The 20,438-nt window shown below is 42.7% G+C and overlaps 2 protein-coding genes across 4 annotated transcripts in view; both read right to left on the reverse strand.

The window, feature by feature from the left end:
• Nucleotides 1–10,124, reverse strand: part of ebf2 (EBF transcription factor 2) — a gene marked incomplete at both ends in the record, with an annotated part of 30,363 nt that extends 20,239 nt beyond the window's left edge. For 2 of the 3 annotated variants that reach the window (XM_080040499.1, XM_080040498.1), the window contains 6 exons: nt 2,774–2,842; nt 4,247–4,320; nt 4,446–4,501; nt 6,117–6,180; nt 8,046–8,202; nt 9,991–10,124. In XM_080040499.1, coding sequence (XP_079896625.1) covers nt 2,774–2,842; nt 4,247–4,320; nt 4,446–4,501; nt 6,117–6,180; nt 8,046–8,202; nt 9,991–10,124 — 554 coding nt within the window. The remainder of the gene's footprint in view (nt 1–2,773; nt 2,843–4,246; nt 4,321–4,445; nt 4,502–6,116; nt 6,181–8,045; nt 8,203–9,990) is intronic. The other variant, XM_080040500.1, reaches the window with a different exon arrangement.
• A 1,175-nt stretch (nt 10,125–11,299) lies between these two features.
• The window catches only part of LOC307256219 (uncharacterized protein), a gene marked incomplete at both ends in the record, with an annotated part of 31,544 nt that continues 22,405 nt past the window's right edge, over nt 11,300–20,438 (reverse strand). The window contains 8 exon segments of the mRNA XM_080035118.1: nt 11,300–11,355; nt 15,318–15,626; nt 16,144–16,167; nt 16,276–16,475; nt 16,588–16,825; nt 17,061–17,231; nt 17,316–17,574; nt 17,682–17,842. Of these exon segments, the coding sequence (XP_079891244.1) occupies nt 11,300–11,355; nt 15,318–15,626; nt 16,144–16,167; nt 16,276–16,475; nt 16,588–16,825; nt 17,061–17,231; nt 17,316–17,574; nt 17,682–17,842 (1,418 nt within the window).

The following is a 20,438-nucleotide window of genomic DNA, read 5'->3' on the forward strand; positions in this document are numbered from 1 at the left end:
CTTTGAAGAGTAAGTGAACATTTATGGGAATGAGCCCAGAGGAATCAATTTATCTGTTTATCCACTTATCAATCCTCTAACCAATCATTGTACAAGGAAGTCCATCAGTCAAAGATAAGACACTCTCCGAGCAGAGGAGTCACGTCGGGCCTGTGAGCACAGGGGTTCACCAACGTTAAGATCAGATAATTGTAAAACTATTAGACACAGCAGGCAGTGGGGCATTAGATAATTCTCTCCCATACGCAACTTAAAGAGTCACGTCTTTGTCAACGACTGCCCTTGCCCTCTCTTCATCCCTTGGCCCCCTCCACCCTCCATCCCTATGGATCAGCTGTGATCTCCTCTCTCTCCTTTCACTCAAATCAGGATTAGGGAGACGGAGGGGGTGCAGCAGCAGCAGGAGCAGGAGCAGGGGCAGGGGGAGAGAAAACTGAAACAATATGGAAAGGAGATTAGAAAAGAGGGGGTTTGGGGCCGTTTGGGGAATTGCAAACTCCCTTGTGCTTGGGTAGGTGTCCTAATGACACCGCCTAATTATGGCAAAATTAGACAGGCTAAAGGGAAGGAGGGGGTGTTGGTGTTGGAGGAGATGGTATAACGGGAAAGGGGAAAGCAGAGAAGTGAGGGAATTAAGCAATAGGCAGTGGGGAAGTGAGTGCACAGTGGGAGCGAGTGGGGTGCGCAGCAGTAGATACAGGAGGCGAGGCGGGGTGGAAGGGAGCATGTGGGCCGGGAGAAAAAAGAGAAAAGGATGAAGAAAGAGGGGCAGAAAGCAGCGGCTGAACACAGGAGCAAGTGGGGCCCCAGCACGCTGCATGTTAATTGGAGAACAGGTGTTGAGGCTAGGAGCAGGAGGCTGATTACTGGAGCCACAGAAACAGACCATCTCTCTCTCTCCGCCCCCCCCCCCCCCCCACACACACACACACACACACATACACACACACACACACACACACACACACACTGCAGACATACACAGGCACAAATGCACATAGGCTGTACACACACAAATATACAGATGAATAATTTAAGACCTAAGCAGTGACTACGGAGAAAGGTCAAAGTAGGGGTCACAAAGACACCTAGACTATCGCACATACATTCAAATGCATACATAAATAAACGTGCAAAGGTCCCCACATGCACATGAAAATATGCGTCCTTATGTGTGCACACAAGCAGTGTCTGCATGCTCAGAACGTATATATACGTCTTACCCTGACAATCTTTTCTATACTTTTTCAGTGCACTGCGTTTGTGCACAGTCGATTGAGAAAGTGCCCATAAGGTGGGATAAGAGGGCACAGGGCCAATCTAAATTCCATTGGCTTATCAGAAATTAACTGGCTGGTAATAGGCAGCTCTCAGAAGAGATGAATTTGCAGGCCAGTTGAGAAGGAGAAGCCCTCATCAGGACAGGATATGCCCAGTTTGATCAGAGATCACAGTAGGTCAATGATTCCATTTAAATCAATCCTCCTATAGCAACACACCAGCCTGCACACATACACACGCACACCCATATGGAGTCACAAAGATATATAGATCTTTCCACACCAGCCCACCGCAGAGCTTCTCACAAACAAATTTGGAAGAGGTTTAGCCATGTTAGGAGGAAGTATAAAAAGGCGGTGGGGGGAGTAATGTGCTACAGTAAAAGAGAAAAGCAGCTGCTCCGAGGTATTCTGGGAAAATTCGAAAGACAACAGCCCAATTTTTCCATTATATGAAAACTATCTTCAGCGGAGATCCTTTGAGACACACTGTCAACAGCCAGCCAGCTTGAACTGAGGAGGGGAAAGAAAATGGTCCTTGACGTATATGAAGTGAGGGTTTTCTCAACAGACAATTTGAGGGAAGGGAGGAAGGGGAGAGAAGAAGAGGGATTGAGGGATGGAGGGAGGGAGAGAGGAGATGAAGGTTGCGTCCATGACATCACAGAGAAAGTAGTTCACATGCGGTCTGCTTATGAGCATTCATCACACTGTTTAATGCCAGGCAGACAGTGCGAGACCTCCCAAAATCCCTCGGACGTGTAGGCCCTCACACACGCTGATTATGGCGGTGGTCATTCCCCTTTAAGCCTGATAACTGGCTGTCAGGGTGAACATTTACTACATATGTGGGCCAAGTCTGGTTGGAATGAAAGATCCACATGCTTCTGATGAAAGGGAAATCTACACTTTTGGCAGGTTTCAGGTGCAATGTCGGCTGTTAGACGTAATGAGTGACCAAATTGAAACAGATCCCGCAGGCTGAATATAGATCAACAGATAAACAGAAAGCTGAAGAGAGTGAACACATGGGAGACAGACATGGACACAGATACTTTACGTGGTGTGTTACAGCCTGCTTGCATTTATGCAGTGTATACTGACACGGAAGAAACACTGACTACAATGAAATGCTTTACTTGTGTTGTATAAATTCATATTTAAATGTGATGCATGCACATATTCATATATATATATATATATATATATATATATATATATATATATATATATATATATATATATATATATATATATATATACGTATATATATAGGCGCTACTGTACACATACATCCAGCCCACATCCATATGTATACTTTTTTCACTTGGCTAATGCAACAGCTGATCTCAGCACAGGAACCTTCACACAATATCTCTCTCTTTCTCTCTTTCTTTGTGACTGCATAAGTGCATACATCCTGGACATTTAGAGTGAAGTGGTGGTTGTTTGAGGTGGTGGATGATGTGTGGGACGTGGATTGATCTCATTACCTGTCAATGATGACTGGGTCAGAGGGCGTCTCGTTTCGGTTGCCACAACTTTTCTTCTCACAGCAGCGGCTGGGTGGGCAGGAAAAAGAGTCAGAAAAGAGGAAAAAGTCAGTAGAGGAAAAAAACACACAAATTTAACAGGAGGCATTATTTGTCTGGCCCATCCACATCCCAGACTACTCTGTGCCGCAGTCGGCCAAGATCCAGGAGCACACAAAGGAGGCATGAGAGGGGAGGGGAAGAATGGACAAAAGAATAAAAGAGGAAGAAAAGGTACAACAACACACCCTACAAACAGTGAGAGACCATTCAAAAGTGAAAAGCCAGCCAGGCAATCTGTCACATTGATTTCAAAATCAAACTCAACCCCCACGCAGCTTCACCGCACACGCACACGCAAATACACAAACACACACACACACACACACACACACACACACACACACACACACACACACACCATCCCACAACAACCTACTATTCGTCAGCAGTCCTGTCCGAGGAGCCTGCTGGCCACCCCCCGCCCCAAAGTCCCCTTCACTGCATAACAAAAGTGCCCCCACCCCTAACCATCTGCCACCCCTACACCTCGCCTCACCCCTCTCGTGTCCCAGCTTGGCCCTGCCCTGCCCCCCTCCGCCCCTCTGTCAGACGGCCTCACTCCCCAGCTGTGACGCTTGCCCTCTGCCTCCTCGGCTCTGTTATTAGCCAGCTGTGAGTCACATTCGGGCATCTGCTGGCTACACAATGGCAAAAACCCACTCTGTCTTAGCCCCTCTCTCCATGTCGCAGCCCCCTTATCCTTCCCCCTGCCCTTCTGCCCTCCAATCCTGGGTCACTGCCCCACTTCCAGGCAGCTACTCTTCAGCTTCTTCCACATCCATAACCACGCTGTTCGCCTATTTTCTTTATTCGCCGAATCATACCCCAAAACCCCGTTGGTCCCTCAGGCACAACAGCACTCGTTATGATATTCTCTGCTTTGGAGGAGACAATATAGCTGTGACGCCGAATAAATACCGCTACACTTGTCATCACATGTTGACAAAGTTCAAACCCAATGTCTTGGCCAAACAAAAAGTGACAGCGTTACAATTTGAGGAGTTGCCCTAAAGAGTGTCTGCTGCTGCTGCTGCTGCTGTCAGCTGTGGTCTGGCTGTGGTCTGGCTGTGAAAGTCCTGGCCAGGAAGAGAGAGAGGAGCCAAAGGAAGAAACAGGAGCCGACCAGTAACATGCTGCGTTACAGCAGAAAGCAGCAGGGGGTTTACCACTGTAACAAGGGTGATGACAGACAGGCTAGACTTACAGTTCAACCACAGACTTCGGAAAAAAAGTAAAGCCCCAAGCATCTTCCCCAAAACCACACTTCAAGCTGATTGAGACAAAGCAGAGTGAAGTAGAGTAATGGCTATTTGGATTTGGTCCCTTGTGGGTGAAGGTTTGAATGAGCGGGTGTGTGTGTTTAAGACTCACCTGCACATAACCTCGTGTGTGAGCAGAACTCTGCACATTTCTGGATTCTTGTTTTGTCCCTCATACGATATGGGCTGAGAGAAGGAAATAAGGAGCAATGGGGGAGATTAAGTTTCATGTAGAATCAATCAAACTCTATAACTCGCACATCTGAGGGTAAAATACCCTCACTGAGAAGACTTAAGGAACGTTCACTAACCTGTTTGGTGACAGAGTCGATAAGTCGCGCGTAAAGATCCTGCTCCGTACGAACCCCTGCGAAAAGAAAGTGCAGAAATTGGTTGTGATTGATAACTTTAACGACTAATTTTTAGAATGACAAAGATTTTACTATGGTGAACCATGCAGTTCTTCCTGAATGTATCATCTCCTGCCATCGATCATTAAGTTGAATGGAAACATGGACTAGAGGAGAAATCAAGCTGGAAACCTTTTTACTGTGCAGATAACCTTCACATTATTGGAGAAGAAGAACTAAGGGCTGATTCAGTTGGCTCTAATCGCAAAATACTACATAATCGAAAAAATTTGAAAAAGGGACTAAAAATGTATTTATATCTAAACCTGCTTTCACCAGTTGAATTTAAAAAAATCAAATACAAAGTACATGGTTGTGAGGATTCTCAAAATAAGATGGAAAGATTTATGACATTAATCTTTTTTTATCTCAAACTCTGGACAAGCTCTCAGAAAAAGCATTGAACTCAGTCCAGCCCACATAGAGGAATAAGATTGGCATGCAGTTCATATTTTCTCTCTGATGGTTTCTGAGGGGATTGGGGGGGTTATTTGATGTTTGATGATTATTAGTCATGTCCTGCTTTGAGGCCAGAATTTATAACCACATTCTCACGATTTGTCAAGCTGCTTTTTTTTCTTTCTTTTTTGGTTATTTTCGCCATCAACTTCTGGTTTGTTGCCAAGTTGTTTCACTGACAGGAGATTGGAGTCGTATGCCAACAGGTGAAACAGTGCCTGATTGGTTTGTAAATGTCTTTAATTGAAGGGTAAATGTCTTTTTAGAAGCATTTCTCGCTTCTCTGTAACGAATGTCTTTCTGAGTGAGATTTACAGAAACACCTGAACCTCTGGGTGCTTCAGAACCATCGCTGTAAATCACACAAGATGGCGAAACGACTTGTAATGAATTGGTTCTTGAGAGAAGAGCGCATTAGCTAAGGATTTTTTTTTTTTACATAGACTTTGGAGAGTATTGCTTTTAAAATGTGTTCCTCTCATCAAAGTCTCAATCGAGATGCCTTTGATATCGCTAGGGGGAAGGGGAAGATAGGAGGGGATGTAGAGGAAGTGCTTTTGGTGTGCTTGTATGTACATGCGCGCGGGTGTGCGTGGAGGGTGTATGAGGGGGTTGCTCTGGAACATGTCTTTTATCTTCTCTCCCATGGGTGCCACTGCGATGGCAGAGTAGGGGCAGCAGTGGCTCATGGGAACCGAGTTTCTCTGTGTATCCCCCCAAACTGATGTGGAGGCACCATGGGGGGTTGGAGGAGTTGGGGGGGGGGGGGGTATGAGAGGGGGGATGGAGGGGAGGAGGTGCCAACGTGTACCTCATTTCCCAATACATGGGCCCGGAAGTGGCTCCTTGCAGAGATATAACTGTGAATTGTACAAACCCAGTGATAAGATGATGATTGGAGGGTAATTTACGGAGTACTACATGGGTAGATGTGGAGGAAGACAACTTAAGTGGGAAGGTGTGTGTCATGTTAGGGCGCTGGTGTCAACTTGACCTTTTTCAACTCATGTTACATGCAGGCCTAGGATTTGTTGTCCGAATGATCAAATTAGACACTTCTGGGGCAAAGAAGTCATAGTGGTAAAGAGTTATCATGGTGGACTATATACTCACCATTGCTGTAGAGGAGCTGCAGTTTGTAGTGCGTGCCGTTGTTGGTCTTTTCTCCCGTCTGCTCCTTGGAATGGGAGGAGAGACACACAGACGGGCATGCAGTTAAGCACATTTGGGGCACAGATAAGTACAGCTGAGCATCAGCGAGTCTCTACTAATCCTGCGGCTCGCCCTTTCCCTGGGAGCAGCATGGAGATCAGAGGGTTGTAGGCTCAAAGCCCGCGTGGGACCTTTGGTTCTGCTCGAGAGCTGAGCGCTTAACCTTGAGTCGGATATTCTTTGTAGAGGTTGAACTATCATGTCTGATACAAACTCCTAAAACCTTAAGATCAAATGCAGCGGTCCTCCCCGCGACAAGGTAGCACGTGCATGGTTCTGCCGTGCATGTGTGTGTGTGTTTGTGTGTGTGCAAAGTGTGGCTCAGAAAGTGGAAAGTACTGTATGTGAGACTGAGCAGCAGTCGACCTTGACAGAAAAACTTCCTTTCCGCTATCCCTCCTTCCCCCCAAGGCACTCCACTGGCCTCTTGCTTCTTCCTTTCTATGTCTCTTGTTCCTTCTCTTCCTTTCTCTTCCTCCACCTCTACTGGTCTTTCTAAGTGGTCTCAAAGGAATGCTCTCTGGTCCAATAACCCAGGAGGCTGGCATCAGAGAGACGAGAGCAAGAGAGGAAGGGAGAGAACGGGGAGGTTGGGGAGAGCAGAGGAAAACTGGAGACAGTTGTAAGGAGCAGGGAAAAATTAAGATGCATGAAGATAAGTTGGAAAGTAACAAAGCTGGAAACTTAATATCGAAAAGAGAGATTGAGACTTAACATCAGGGGATTGATGGATGCCTGGCTTCATAAATTTGTTAAATATACGCAGAGGAACATTTATTTTTGCCATGCCATCGCTATACCTCTGCATAATTACAAAGCAAAAACAGATGCCAGGGTAACCATGCAGAAAATGAACTCCTCTGCTGCCATCATATTATTCACTGGCCTGGGTGACACAAAAGAGGAGCACACTGACAGCTCTCAGCCCCAGCATTAGTGCCTCAGCCTGCATGCCTCCCTCCCTCCTTCCCTGCCTGCCCATGAAATTCATAGTAAAACTATGTTTGAACTTGAGTTGACAGGACGGTTGTCTTTCTCACAGGGGAGAGCTGTTGCAAGTTTAGGAGCTTCTCGCTCCCCTCACCACAAGGCAAAAACATCCATCAACACTGGGCATCAGGCTCCCAGGCTTTCCAGTCACTTTCTAACTCTGTCTCCACTCTGCACCCTTTCTTATTTTGGTCTCGTCCAACCAGAGGAATCCAGCCCCCCTTAACACACACATGCACACACACACAGCATGTATTTAGAGGGGGGCATGAAGGGAAAGAGACTTTGATGATTAGTTCACTGTATAACTTAACAGTAGCAAGCATAATTTGCATTTTAAAAAAGTAGTGATGTCCTCCTAATGAGGCAAGCTGCTAATTAGTCATTAGATATTCTTTTTCAATCCCACATCATCAGCTCATTGAGGGTAAAGCTTGTGTAAACATGTAGCCGTCAGCTGTTCGATATGCCTGGCTTTACTGGGGATGGGGAAGATCAAGTTGAGCACCTGGTTACAGCTGAAATACGGTATATCACTGATACATTCTTTTGCTGTGGTTATTCACAGTTTTCCAGCCGATGTCCCGTCAGATTTATGGTTTGAGGTGTTTCACATTTTGCGCAAAAGAATAGCAAAAACGAAAGTATTGCACCTGGTTACAGCTGAAATACTGGGTATCACTGGAAAATTATTTTGTTGTGATTATTCAGTTTTTCAGCCAAGGGTGCTTCAGATTTATGGTTTGAGGTGTTGCACATTTCCCTGAAAATAGAAGGGGAATTGATGACATCCTCAAATAATCACTAAGACAGACATGCACTGAGAATTCATTCACTCACCTTGTCGTGCTCAACAAAGTCCACAAACGAGGTCCTCTCCACCTCCACAGGTTGGCCATGTCTGTCATAGAGCGCCAGGACAAAGTGGAAGAAGTTGGACTTGCGGAGATTTGAAGGCGGCTGCTTCTCAAAATGAGCTCTTGACAAAGCTACTCCACTGAGGACACAACAGGAAAGAGACAGTCAGCACACACTTCAGGGTCATGATATTAAAGACATTCATATTGGATTTAATCGACTGATTTATAGTGCTAAATAGAAGGGTTATTTTATTATTAGATTATCATCTAACAGGGCATTTAATCCATATGTGATTGAAATATTTCTCAAGGAGGATAAATGAAACAAAACTAGAAACACATTTTCACTGCAAATTATGTAAACTGAATAAAAATGCCTTTCGAATATTTTTACTGGCACTTTAAATGCAGTTTCCTCTATATTAAAAGTATTATTAAAAGCAATTAATTCCCCATTGTTTAAATGTTTTTCACTATCTGCTTGTAAATGGCTTTATCTTATCCAATACAATTATTATTAGAAATTTGCTAAACACAAAAAAAATATCATTTATAAATATATATATTTTTAAGGCCCTATCACTTGTTTGAAAACTCAAGTCCTATAACAAAAAAAAAGGAAATCACGAAAAGCTAAACTTGTTGAAAGCTAAAAAAGTCGACAATAGAATCAGCAATTGTGACTACAACTGGGGAAGATAAAACAAATAACTGACTGTTGGTTTTAAATAGATTAAAGATTTAAGCATAGTCCATCAAAAGGAACTCTTTTATCTCAAATAAATAAATAGGAACAAGCCTGCGCAACTGATTAGGTGGTAAAAGTATGTTGATTAACTTTAGTCTGAAATGGGACATTTTATATATTTCCAGGTGATTCAAACTTTTGTTCTTATTCGGTTGTTTTGTGACAGCCGTTACCGTTTCTCCTAAGAGCAAAAGAAAAGAAAAAAGCCGAGGGGGGATTTGACTGTGACGAGTTTTATTTTACCTTTTATTTGTATTGTCTTACAAAGTACCCTTCCACGTTATAGAATATTTAAAATTACACAAAATGTTCGATAAAATGACTCAAATTGCCTGACTACAGTACGAACAGGGCCATTGTTATGTCACTTACTAATTGCTATTTTTCTTTGACGTCATTAAGATATGTAGGCAATTGGCCTTTACTCATTCACTTGTTGCCTACTTTTTTATTGAAAATGCCACAGCGCTTTTATTTAAACTTTGAACTCAATTAGTTTTGAACACTGATGTGTGTGTGCGTAAAGAAATTAAATGAAGGAAATAAATCCTAACATCTGTAGGGAATTTGAAAAACAATCCGAGACAAGTAGAAGAAGGAGTCAACAATAGAAAAACATAACTAATGTCGATTTAAAAAAGAAAAAATCATAAATGGTTAAAAAATGTGCTGAAAATATATAAATATATTTACTTTGGTGATGTGCAAGTTTTAAGAAACTATCTCAGGTGCAATTGTGATAACACCATTTTTTGTCAACGGATACAATTATTTTCGTGCAAAAGACACAGATGCTGCCTGTTACTTTATATTCAAGTAGTTCTTGTTCTTAGTTTTGCGTTTTGGCAACATGGGCGTTTTTTTGTTGGATGTGTGCACATAACGAGACATTTCATTTAATTAGGCCGACTTTCAAAATTATTTGAATGCTCAGTCTTCCTTCATTATTTTTTTACGTTTTTTGTGAGTTTATGGAATGCGTTTTAAAGGGAACTGTGTTATCTTCTGCAACAAGTAGTTCGCAGCTCTGTGTTGAATATTCACACACTGTGAACCATATTTTGCACATATTACAGATGATGGTGATTGTGTCACGTTGCCAATAAGCCTTAACAAAGTACATACATATTACTGTTGAGCAGGTAATGTCAATAGATCAGCTGCGTTTGTACTGTACCTTTGCGCCGCCACGTTCGCATCCACAACCCCGACATTACGCACCCACGACCGGATTGGATCCATCTCCTCTCCAAGACTTCTCTCTTTTAATCCGCCCACTTCTCGTATCAGATGCTCCTGGATCCCGAACATTTAAGCCCTTACCTGCTGGTTTCGGTGCACTTATTAGAACTTAACAAAAAAAAGGCCGAGTTGGAGAGCTTTAGCACTTTGGCAAACAACAGAGGGTCCACCCCAAGGCGCTGTGCACCTCCAGAGCGCTGGAAGAAAAACGGGCTTTCACAGAGCTTTGGAAAATATATTACCGACGCAGTGTGATGCTTCTGATCAGCAACAACATCCACTCACACTTTCTTTAGCGGCGGAAACGAAAGTAGACGTTGATAGAAATATTCCCCCACCAATTGCAAGCATTGTCCAAGCGCAAATGTCCAGCGTGAGTTCTGGCGTTAGTTGATCACCTGCTCGTTTGCGCTCAACTCCTCAGACAGTTAAGAGCGACTCCGTTTCAAAATATTCTTTCAGAGAGGTATGTGGGGAAAGTCGTCCTTTGTCACGAGGCCAGATCGGATCAAAACAGTTTATCCGAGGGCCAGGAAGCTCGCAGTGAATCGCTGTCGTGAAGCATGAATGAGACCCTCTGCCGGGATAGAGCGTGGAGGAGGGGCCTCAGTGCCATATGGGGGACCGATTGTTGAAATGGATGCTCTCATTGGTGTAAAGTGCAGCCGTTGTTTGGACTTCTGCCAGATTCAGCATCCATCCAGTGACTCTTGGCGCAAACTTTACGCACATTAAGTTGGTGATAAGGGAGAGACAACAATTTATTTAATGCAGAAACTTTACGCATCCGTAAAGCCTTTAAGCAAGAAATATAGTATTTGCTGTGTAATTTAAATGAAAGGTCCTCTTTGTGTGCGCGTGGGTGAGGAGAGAGTGGGGGGCCGCTATAGCCTACGATCAATATTATTTGGATTATTCAACCTCACCATTTTCTAGAAGTGAAGATAAAAACTCATATTTTGTTACTACTGAATGTTTCTTTTTTCCAATTGTTTTACAAAGGCCACTTAAAAGGTGTGCTGAAATGATCCTGTTCGAGCTGGGCTATAGGCCTACTGCTACCCTGAATAGGCTGTAGCAGCAAATCCTGTTTGGTCCATTCATTCAAGTCAAAATCTAACACAAGTGCGCTCTCGACAGGCGCGTATTCAGCAGCTCGACCGTCTGCTCCTTTGAACGCAGTGATTCCGCTGAGGAGGCATCGCATCAGTGTCAGCCGCAACAATGGCCGTCTGGTTGGTCCATCAATCTCCACCGGCAGCGCACAGGGCTGCGTTGGGATTGGGGTTTGGACTGCTGCCTGACAGTGCCCAAAATTAATTCTTAGTCAATACAACAGACTGTTAATCAAATCCAAACTGGTCATAAAATGAGTTCGAAATAACGTTGACAAAGCCTTATTTTACAACTAACAGAAAACAACACAAAGCGTCGATATATGAGTATAGGCCTGCATTTTCTTTAGTTTCTTTAACTGTTGATTTGCGTATTTCATGGTTTAAGCGGGTCTACTGAAACAGTCTGGGCAAAGTTTCAACCCCAAATATTTCCAATGTAAGTGCAACATTTTATACTGAACATATTTTTCAATAATCTTCCGATTGGATCTGTATTTCTGTTTTTGGGCAAACAAAAAGAAAAAAAATGTTTTGCAACAACTTTCTGACTAAACATTTATTTTGGCTCCTGTTCGTCTGGAGTTAAAAAAGGAAAGTTTTTTTTTTCAACCATGGTTCCTTGCCCCTTACCGATACTATTGTCTCTGTGTGGAGTTTGTGCTCCTGCACAATGGATGTAAATCTCCCCCCTTGGATCCTGCCTCAACCCACCATCTGCCAGCGCGGGACAAAGTCAGATGTTCCCCCAATTATGAGAGCAGTCCTGGGGAATCCTACTGTCGAGTCTCCGCCCTGTCGCCGTGTCCCTCACACACACTTCCCCCTAACATAATTGACAGCTCCACCTAACCATGAAGAATCCACATATGATGACACACTTTAATAAAATTCCTCCACTTGTTACAAAACTTCCATGCGCAATTGTTTTGAAATAGTCTTTATAATATGTTGCTGTCATAGATTATTTACCAATTTCCAAAGAAGCAACACATGAATAGGGCAGCCAGTTAGTTGATCTAGGTGCATTGCTCAAAAATGTAAGATATTTACCCAGAATGCTTCTGATGTGATGCTTCCTCTTTAAACTTATCGTAACCCGAAGAGGAAATAATTATCTAACTGATATATTTACAGGCACGTGAGTCATTAAACCCATATTTAGCTGTCATATAGCATTACCCTGATCAAACAGGTTTCTGTGTGACCGCTATCACATAAGAATGTTTGGTTCCATTAAGAATTGAATTAGCCTACATTTTAATTATCTATGCTATTTAAAGGAGGTATTCATCGGTTTTGCCAAAGCAAAGAGAAAAAAAAGATATGCACTTGTAAAAATGATCCTTCCATTAATGTAGAGCGTATTCTTTAAAATGACCCATTAAGGGCAACATCTCACAATCCTCACCTAAATGTTAAGCTCATATCCCTGTTACTGGTTCATATTAGAATATTAGTCGTTTATATGGTGGGGTTATTATGATTGTTTCTTTAACTTCTGTAGATTTTAACAGCAAAAAGCAGGTCCTGAGAAACCCCTCTTTCGCATCAGTTTGGCTATGTCTTGCAGCAAAGGCTAGATGTAGGCCTGATGCTGCGGACCAACTTGTGTTTTGACTTCAGCCCCACAGGTGCGAGAGCAGGGGCGAAAATGTGTGTGTGTGTGTGTGGGGGGGGGGGGGGGGGGGGGCAGGGATTAGTCAAAACCACGAACGTCTTTCTAATCAATTTAACCCGCTGAGACGGTCAGCCCGTGTGTTTCAGGGAGGAGGGGAGGGTAGCACGGGCGGTGGAATCAGTGACTGCTAAACCAAACAATGGGGTATCGTGTGCCGCTCGTCCTCTCCGGCATTCCCCTGCTCCCATGGGACACCCAGAGCCACTCTCTGTAGATGGCACTGTCCACGGAGGTCAGGAGGGGCGTGGTGTGTGCGCGTGCGTGTGTGTGTGTGTGTGTGTGTGTGTGTGTGTGTGTGTGTGTGTGTGTGTGTGTGTGTGTGTGTGTGTGTGTGTGTGTGTGCGTGTGTGTGTGTGTGTGTGCAGCTGCAGTTGGTTCCCGTCCCTCCTCTCCACTGTGCAGAAAACAACAGAGCTAATGCGACCCACAACTCCTATCGATTGCCATATATTGCACACTCCTTTTTTTGTTTACTTATTAGGCAAGGATGCAGATCCCCTTGGGGAGAGTCGGCATTCTCGGAGTGGACGCCTTGAGCCCCATTTCTGAATGTCAAACACCATCATCTGCTCAAGGTTTTATCAAACATCTGGATTCATCTCTATACAAGGCCTGATTTTTTGGGGGGAATTTCCGTTAAGAAAAAAACTAATCTTGTGAGTTCATTTTGAGAAAGATCCAAATAGCAACATTATGGAGACCCTTGTGAGGGGTCATTGATGGAGGGATACTTTCACACTGGATCAAAAGTTACTTCTGCATTTCACTGTGTTAATGTTACAGCCTATAGTGCTTAAATGCTCTGGTGAATTTGGCCTATAATGTCAATACCTTAAGCATCTACACAGCACATTATTTTACACTCACTCAACCTTTCACTTACACATTTTGACTTATCAATATATAAAAACAGGGCAGGTGATTTATTGTTGGTCTAAATTAACTGCATTATGATTTTTATTGTGTCATGCACTTTGGAGTTTTGAAGTTGTTAAACATATGCAAGACAAGATCAGAGCTTCTTACACTTCACAAAGAACTTTGTATTTTGTTCCATTAAAGTCAGGGCAATGAGCCAGCAAATACCAAGGCAAAAGTATTATTATTGATAATCCCTGTGAGTTCCCTGCTATTACATGTCACAGTGTCTACTGTGCAACACTTGTCTACGTAAGTGGTACAAGTTATTTTTGAATCATAAAAGATGGATACACATTAATTGGTATGCACTGGTGCCACTACACATCAAAAGACCCATGCATGACCTTTTAAAACTCATTTTCCAGGTATCACTTTGAAGTTCATCCTTGCTTCAGCTCATCCTGGTTTTTCAGTTTGCATTCAACAACTGTCTCATGCAACTTACAATGTACTGGTGTGGTGAACACAACAAAAAAAGTGTAATTGTTGATCAAATATGAGTCGGCATGTCATTTGTGAGGAAGATCTAAGAATAAATGCACTCCCAATTTTTAAAAGTTCTCCAATAAAGATATTGTAGATACAACATGAATCCAAACTACGTTTCCAGCAATCCATTTTTTATTTATTTATTGCTTTGCTTTTGGACAAAGTTTAAGCTTTCACATGTTTAAAGCAAAGACTTGACTTGATTATTTGTTCTGATGATTTGCATGATACCAGTAGGCTAAAGGCTACATCTCCAAAACAACAGTGCAAATATTAGGGTGTGCCCATTCTAATGTCCTAAAAACATTGTATGTCAGTGCCATCTACTGGTCTTGTTAAGAACATTATCAACTGTGGTTGTTCTGGGTCTGCAAAAAAATATGCGTCCATCTGTTAAAGTGTTCTGTATGGTTATAATTTAATTCAGAGGCAGACTTCAATAGTTGCAAAAATCATTTATTATTGTCAAACTAATAGTGACTCAACGATTTTACATACAAAGTGTAGACAAACAGAAGTGTGTTCAATTAAAATCCTTTAAAAATAAAAGTACATTTTAGTTTAATTAAAGATGACCTGAAATCGTACATTCATTTTCCAGACAGTGTATGTACAAATTGTAGAGCAGTGTACACAAAAGGAAAAGACAACTTGGATAAAAACAATACAATTATGATTTCAAAAGAATTATATAGAAATGTCACATATTATGCCAGACAGAGCTGGGGATTTTCACATTGTTTTTCAGTACCAAAATATCAAAATAATATATATATTAAGCTTTGCCCTTCCTCTTATATTTCTAATCAGTGCATTTAGAATCTTTCTTTATTAAATACAAGTATTTTAAACAATCAAATAATGCCACAGGCTCTTACACATTTTGCCTTTAAGCAAGATCCACCAAAATAAATGTTCATTGCTAATTTTATTTATCTTTAATTGCAACTTCCCTTCCCAATGTATGAGTCCTGTACATATTAAATATATTGGTTACTTAAGTTTCAAACTCTCAGCATAAAAAAACTTCAAAGTACCTGTGTATCTGTCTCGTACCTTCAATACCAGTGCTCTGGCGGGTGGTGAATGAGTGAAGAATCAACTTTCCATTCACCAACAGATCCAAACTGCCAGCGATCTCGGTGATGGTACAATGGAACTGGAACTCATAAACACCTGGATACTCACAGGTAAAAAACCCTGTCCTGATGTCATAGCTGTTCTGTCCATTGTAGATCGGATCACGGAAGGCGATGGGCTCGCCAGCTTTGGGGAAGTTGTTGCCAAGTCGCACAGAGAACGCAACATTCTCCACAGTCCTACCAGGTCCAGGTTCGCCTCTCGGACCAGGTGGTCCTCTGGGTCCTAGGTGAAAAAAGACATGGATACAATTAAACCGATAGAGCCTCCCTATTAAAGGCTTATCAGGGCAGGACCTGATAAGCCTTTGGCTTCTTCCGTCACCCTTCGGACAACACAAAGTAAGATGTATGAAGATATGAAAGAGAAATTGTGTATTGGTGGAATTGCCCGAAAGAATAATAAATAAATAAATAAATAAATATTACAGTATTCTTAAAGGTGCTCTGAATAACTTTCAGTTTGTGTACATTCTTGCACCCCCTTTGGACAAAAGCAATAGTGTTTTTACAACGCCAGCTGTTGTTCCTGGGTGAGCGTATCCATGACAAAGGCATTAAGAAAAAACGATATAAAAATAGCATTCTTTGCCTTGAGGGTCTCGTTTGTCATTTATGATCTTCAGAGGAAATTTTTTGCCATTTCAGAAATATTTAAAAGTTCCTGGTAGCTCCTTTGAGTAACACTTCTAGAATATCATTGTATTAACGTAAGGATAAAAGTACGAGAAGTGTCCATTTACCTTGTGGCCCCCGTGGCAATTGTCCTAGAGGAATTTAAAAGGAAAAGTCAGTATTTCATTATTAGACTGTAATGTTGGCAATTAATGTCTTCAATCGGCTGTGTCAGAGAGGAGTTCTGGTAATGAACTCACCATCCTCCTGCCATGGACTGAGGTCAAAGGCAGGGATGTCCTCGCACTGGGTGTAACCAGATCCTCTAGGCCGATACTGGAAGGGTCTTTCTGGTACTTCAGTGATCCCAGTATTGTCACAGATGATGCGGGCAAGTGATGTTTCTCTGAGGGACTCCTTCTGAGCATCAGTGAAGAGTCCGTCGTTCTCCCACCAAAGTCTGAAATTTTAGAGTATGGTAACATTAAATGTCACTGAAAGTAAAATCGAATGTAAAGATGCAGGTAACAGAAATACTCCACATCTTTGGTATTCTCATTCATGTAATATACCTGTCTCCCAGACGAATCCTCTGGAACTGAGTGGCAATCAGGCAGGCAAACAGGGGTCCCACTCTTCCTCCAGGGACAAACGGCTCAGCCACTCCTCCCATCCAAACATCAATGTTGGCAGGTGTGCCGTAGAGATCCAGAAGCTTTCTGGACAGATCAGTGTTGTTCATAACTACAGCCAGCTGTGCTGGATTACGTGGCTGGGACAGACCACAGAACTCACGCCATTTGTTGTAGCCTGAAAAGGGACACACATGGTGAACATTTTGCTATATTTAAGTGGGTATGTACTTCCAGTCGTAGTTTTGCTTAGTTTTTTCTTGGGTTTCAGGGTGTTCTCCCTGTATAGTATAGCCTACTTCCTTAATGCGCCATAAATACTCACACACACATATACACACACACAACCTGCAAAAGCCTAGTTTTGTTGGCTAAATGAATTCTCAAAATAAAGAAGAAAACTAAATTAATACCAGGGAGTCCATGGTCTCTGCCTCTCTGCAAGTTGAGAGCGCCCAGATCCAGCGCCAACTCGGAGGAGAATTTAAACAGCAATTCCCTCAACTCATCAGGCATCATTTGATCCTGTGTGTTCAGCTTGGCCTGTCGACCAACCAGGCCCCTCAGGATTGGGTCCAGACCACCTGAGGGGATCACCAAGAGATATTCACATTTATATTCATTCTCTGTTTAGGGAAGGACTAAAAACTTAAAGATACTGGCCATACCTTCATCAGTGACTCTCCATGGTGTGAACATGGCTCTGTGCAACAATGGGCTGCGGTAAACACTGTGCTCCTGGTACTTCTCATCAAGACGAAATATGAAAGGCTGAATCATCAGGTGAGCAAACCGGTAGGCAGCTGTGGCAAACACATTGGAGATGCTGGGGTCTATGTTTTCATCATAACCAGGGTAGGTAGACAGCTGCTTGGCAAGGGTTTCTGGACCGACGATGTGGAGTAAGTAGTCTCTGAAAGTGACAACCTGAAAGAAAAACAAAAAACCTGAGAAAACAGAACCATGCGAGGACATACCATCCATCCAGAATGCAACATTTCTGCAATTCATGCAGCTATAGGTCTGTCTCTAACCTGAAGGTTTGCTCCGATGATTTTGCGCACCTCCTGGTAGATTCTCTCTCCATTCCATCGAGTATTGAGTTTGGCCAAAGCACATGCCAGACGGTTGTGTTCACGCAAAAATAATGTGTGAATAGTGGTCAGAGCAATGTTCTCATTGGCTCGCTCGTCACCTTCAAAGTCACATAAGATCAGTAAAAATGGGCTGTCATTCCTTTGCTCACATTTTATGCACTTTGCTGTCAATTTTATATGGTCTAAGTAGACCCTAATAATTATTTTTTTAAATGGTTGCTGAAAAACCCGTTCAGATCATTTATTGTAGCAAGCCTCTATACCCTGACGTTCCTCTGGTCTCCGGATGACCTATATTGGTGTCTGCTGCCTGCGATCTGGCTGCCCCCTCCCACCTCTCTGCCGGGCCCTCCCACCGTCTCTGCCGTGCTTACGTGATACTAGAGAGACACTGCGTGACTGCGAACACAGTGTTTACCCGGAGCGAAGCCATACTTTGACATAACAGTTTGACATGATTAAAACCAGTGAAAACAGTAGCCTCACATTTGGTTTCTACAGGAATAACTTCCCACCCTTTGTGGTGTTAAAAACGAGGCATTATTAAACTGCAGTGGGAAAGCTAAGTTAGTGTAATAGAAGCAAACGTTGGGTGCTACATCCAAAGCTACATGTGCGCTAACGGCTAAAAGTAACACTCAAGACGATTTAAAACCAGTGAAAACAGTTGGGTGCTACTCCCGAAGCTACATGCTACCAGTGACGTGCGGTCAGGGTAGGCAAGGTAGGCAGTGCCTACCCTGGCGCCGTGTGCAAAAATAAATAAATAAAATAAAATAAAATATTTTTTTTATTTAATAAACTTATATTTGTATTATTACTGTTAATTATTTCGATCTTTACATGTAATCCGCAATTACTTTAAAAAAGTGTAGATGTTTTGATTAGAAACGTGGCAGTTAGTAAGTTACGCCCAAAAAATATTGTGCCTTTGCTGTTTCCCATTCATTGTGTACGGCAAAGAATCAGTGCCTTTGCGCCTATTCATTGTGGACGGCAAGAAAAAATAAGTTTTCGCGCATGCGCACTTGATTCTGTATTGTTTAACATGTACGCAAATAAGCACGATTCTTTGTGCCTTTTTTACGTAAATGGTATGCCACATAAGCCTTTACGTTACATATCATTCATGGACCAATTAAAATCGAGATCTTACTAGACATTTACGCAGCTTAGGCCAACGTCATTACGTTGGCTATGCTCATTCACGTCGCGTTACCCTCGCGGATTTTTAAGTCAACATTGCAGCTGCCGTGTCCGTGCCCGCAGATATTTCAGACTGGAGGAATTTTAACAAATTGGATTATAATTTAAAAAGGAACAGAACGAATAGCAAGAGAAAGGCCTGCGCGGTGTACGGTGTACAGCAGCAACAGGGACAAACAATGTTCGAGCATTTCAAACGGACAGGTAGCCTACATGAACGGAAGGATGCTAGCTAGCTGTGCTGTCAGTCAGACTGTCACTGGATTACTATCGTCTTGCTTATTTCTACAGCCAGGGAGTCAGATTGGTGAGTCAGAAACTTTTTGGGGGTTTATTTAATAATAAAGTTGGATGAATTGATACCGAGTGCAATCCATTCTGCATTTTATATTCAATTGAGCAGTTGTGTTTTCATTGTTACTGACCGACAAACCTAAGCTCTGTAATGTGGATAAATGGTTACATTCTGATGCTGGACAGGTCCATGGGGCATATGCTACTGGTACTTTATCTATTAAGATAAAGTTTATGGAGTGGAGTTGCCATCAGTTATGCTGTAGTCCTACATAATGATGAATGCTGTCTTTTATTTTCAAGTCGAATAGAAGTAGTAGCCTACCGGTAGTTTGAATCGGCGAAGGTTCGACTTGTTGCCTTACGTCTTTTCGGCCCTCGGTGTGAGGGACGGGTCCGTTAAGTCGATGGATGCGATGTTTAATCATTTAGACCAAACTACAGTAGGCTACGGGCAAACCTGAAGTCACCGTCGTGACATTTCATATACGTCCCGTCTGTGTGTGTGTGTGTGTGTGTGTGTGTGTGTGTGTGTGTGTGTGTGTGTGTGTGTGTGTGTGTGTGAGTGTGTGTGTGAGAGAGTGAGTGAGTGAGTGAGTGAGTGAGTGAGTGAGTGAGTGAGTGAGTGAGTGAGTGAGTGAGTGAGTGAGTGAGTGAGTGAGTGAGTGAGAAAGAAAGGGTGAGTGAGAAACTTATTTGAAATCGGCCGTGCGTGCCTATTTGTTGTTTATTGTTTTTGATTTAACAATATATAGGTTTAGAGCAGGGGTTCTCAACCTTCTGCAAGCTGGGCCCCCCCAAAGCTGGGTCATTGCAGTTGGGCCCCCCCACCGACCCTGACAACCCCCCCCCCCCACACACACACACACACACACACACACACACACACCACCCTACACAGATAGATAGATAGATAGATAGATAGATAGATAGATAGATAGATAGATAGATAGATAGATAGATAGATAGATAGATAGATAGATAGATAGATAGATAGATAGATAGATAGATAGATAGATAGATAGATAGATAGATAGATAGATAGATAGATAGATAGATAGATAATCTATCAATTATTGTTATTATCACAAGGCCTAGGCCAGTGGCGCACCTTTGAGTTGAACATTGGGTTTAGGGTTGGGGTCCGGAAATTTCTTATATTTTAACGTTAAATTCTGGTGCACTTTAAAAGCT

This window comes from Ammodytes marinus (genome assembly GCF_949987685.1).
Source record: "Ammodytes marinus genome assembly, chromosome: 2".
NCBI classification, from domain to species: domain Eukaryota; kingdom Metazoa; phylum Chordata; class Actinopteri; order Uranoscopiformes; family Ammodytidae; genus Ammodytes; species Ammodytes marinus.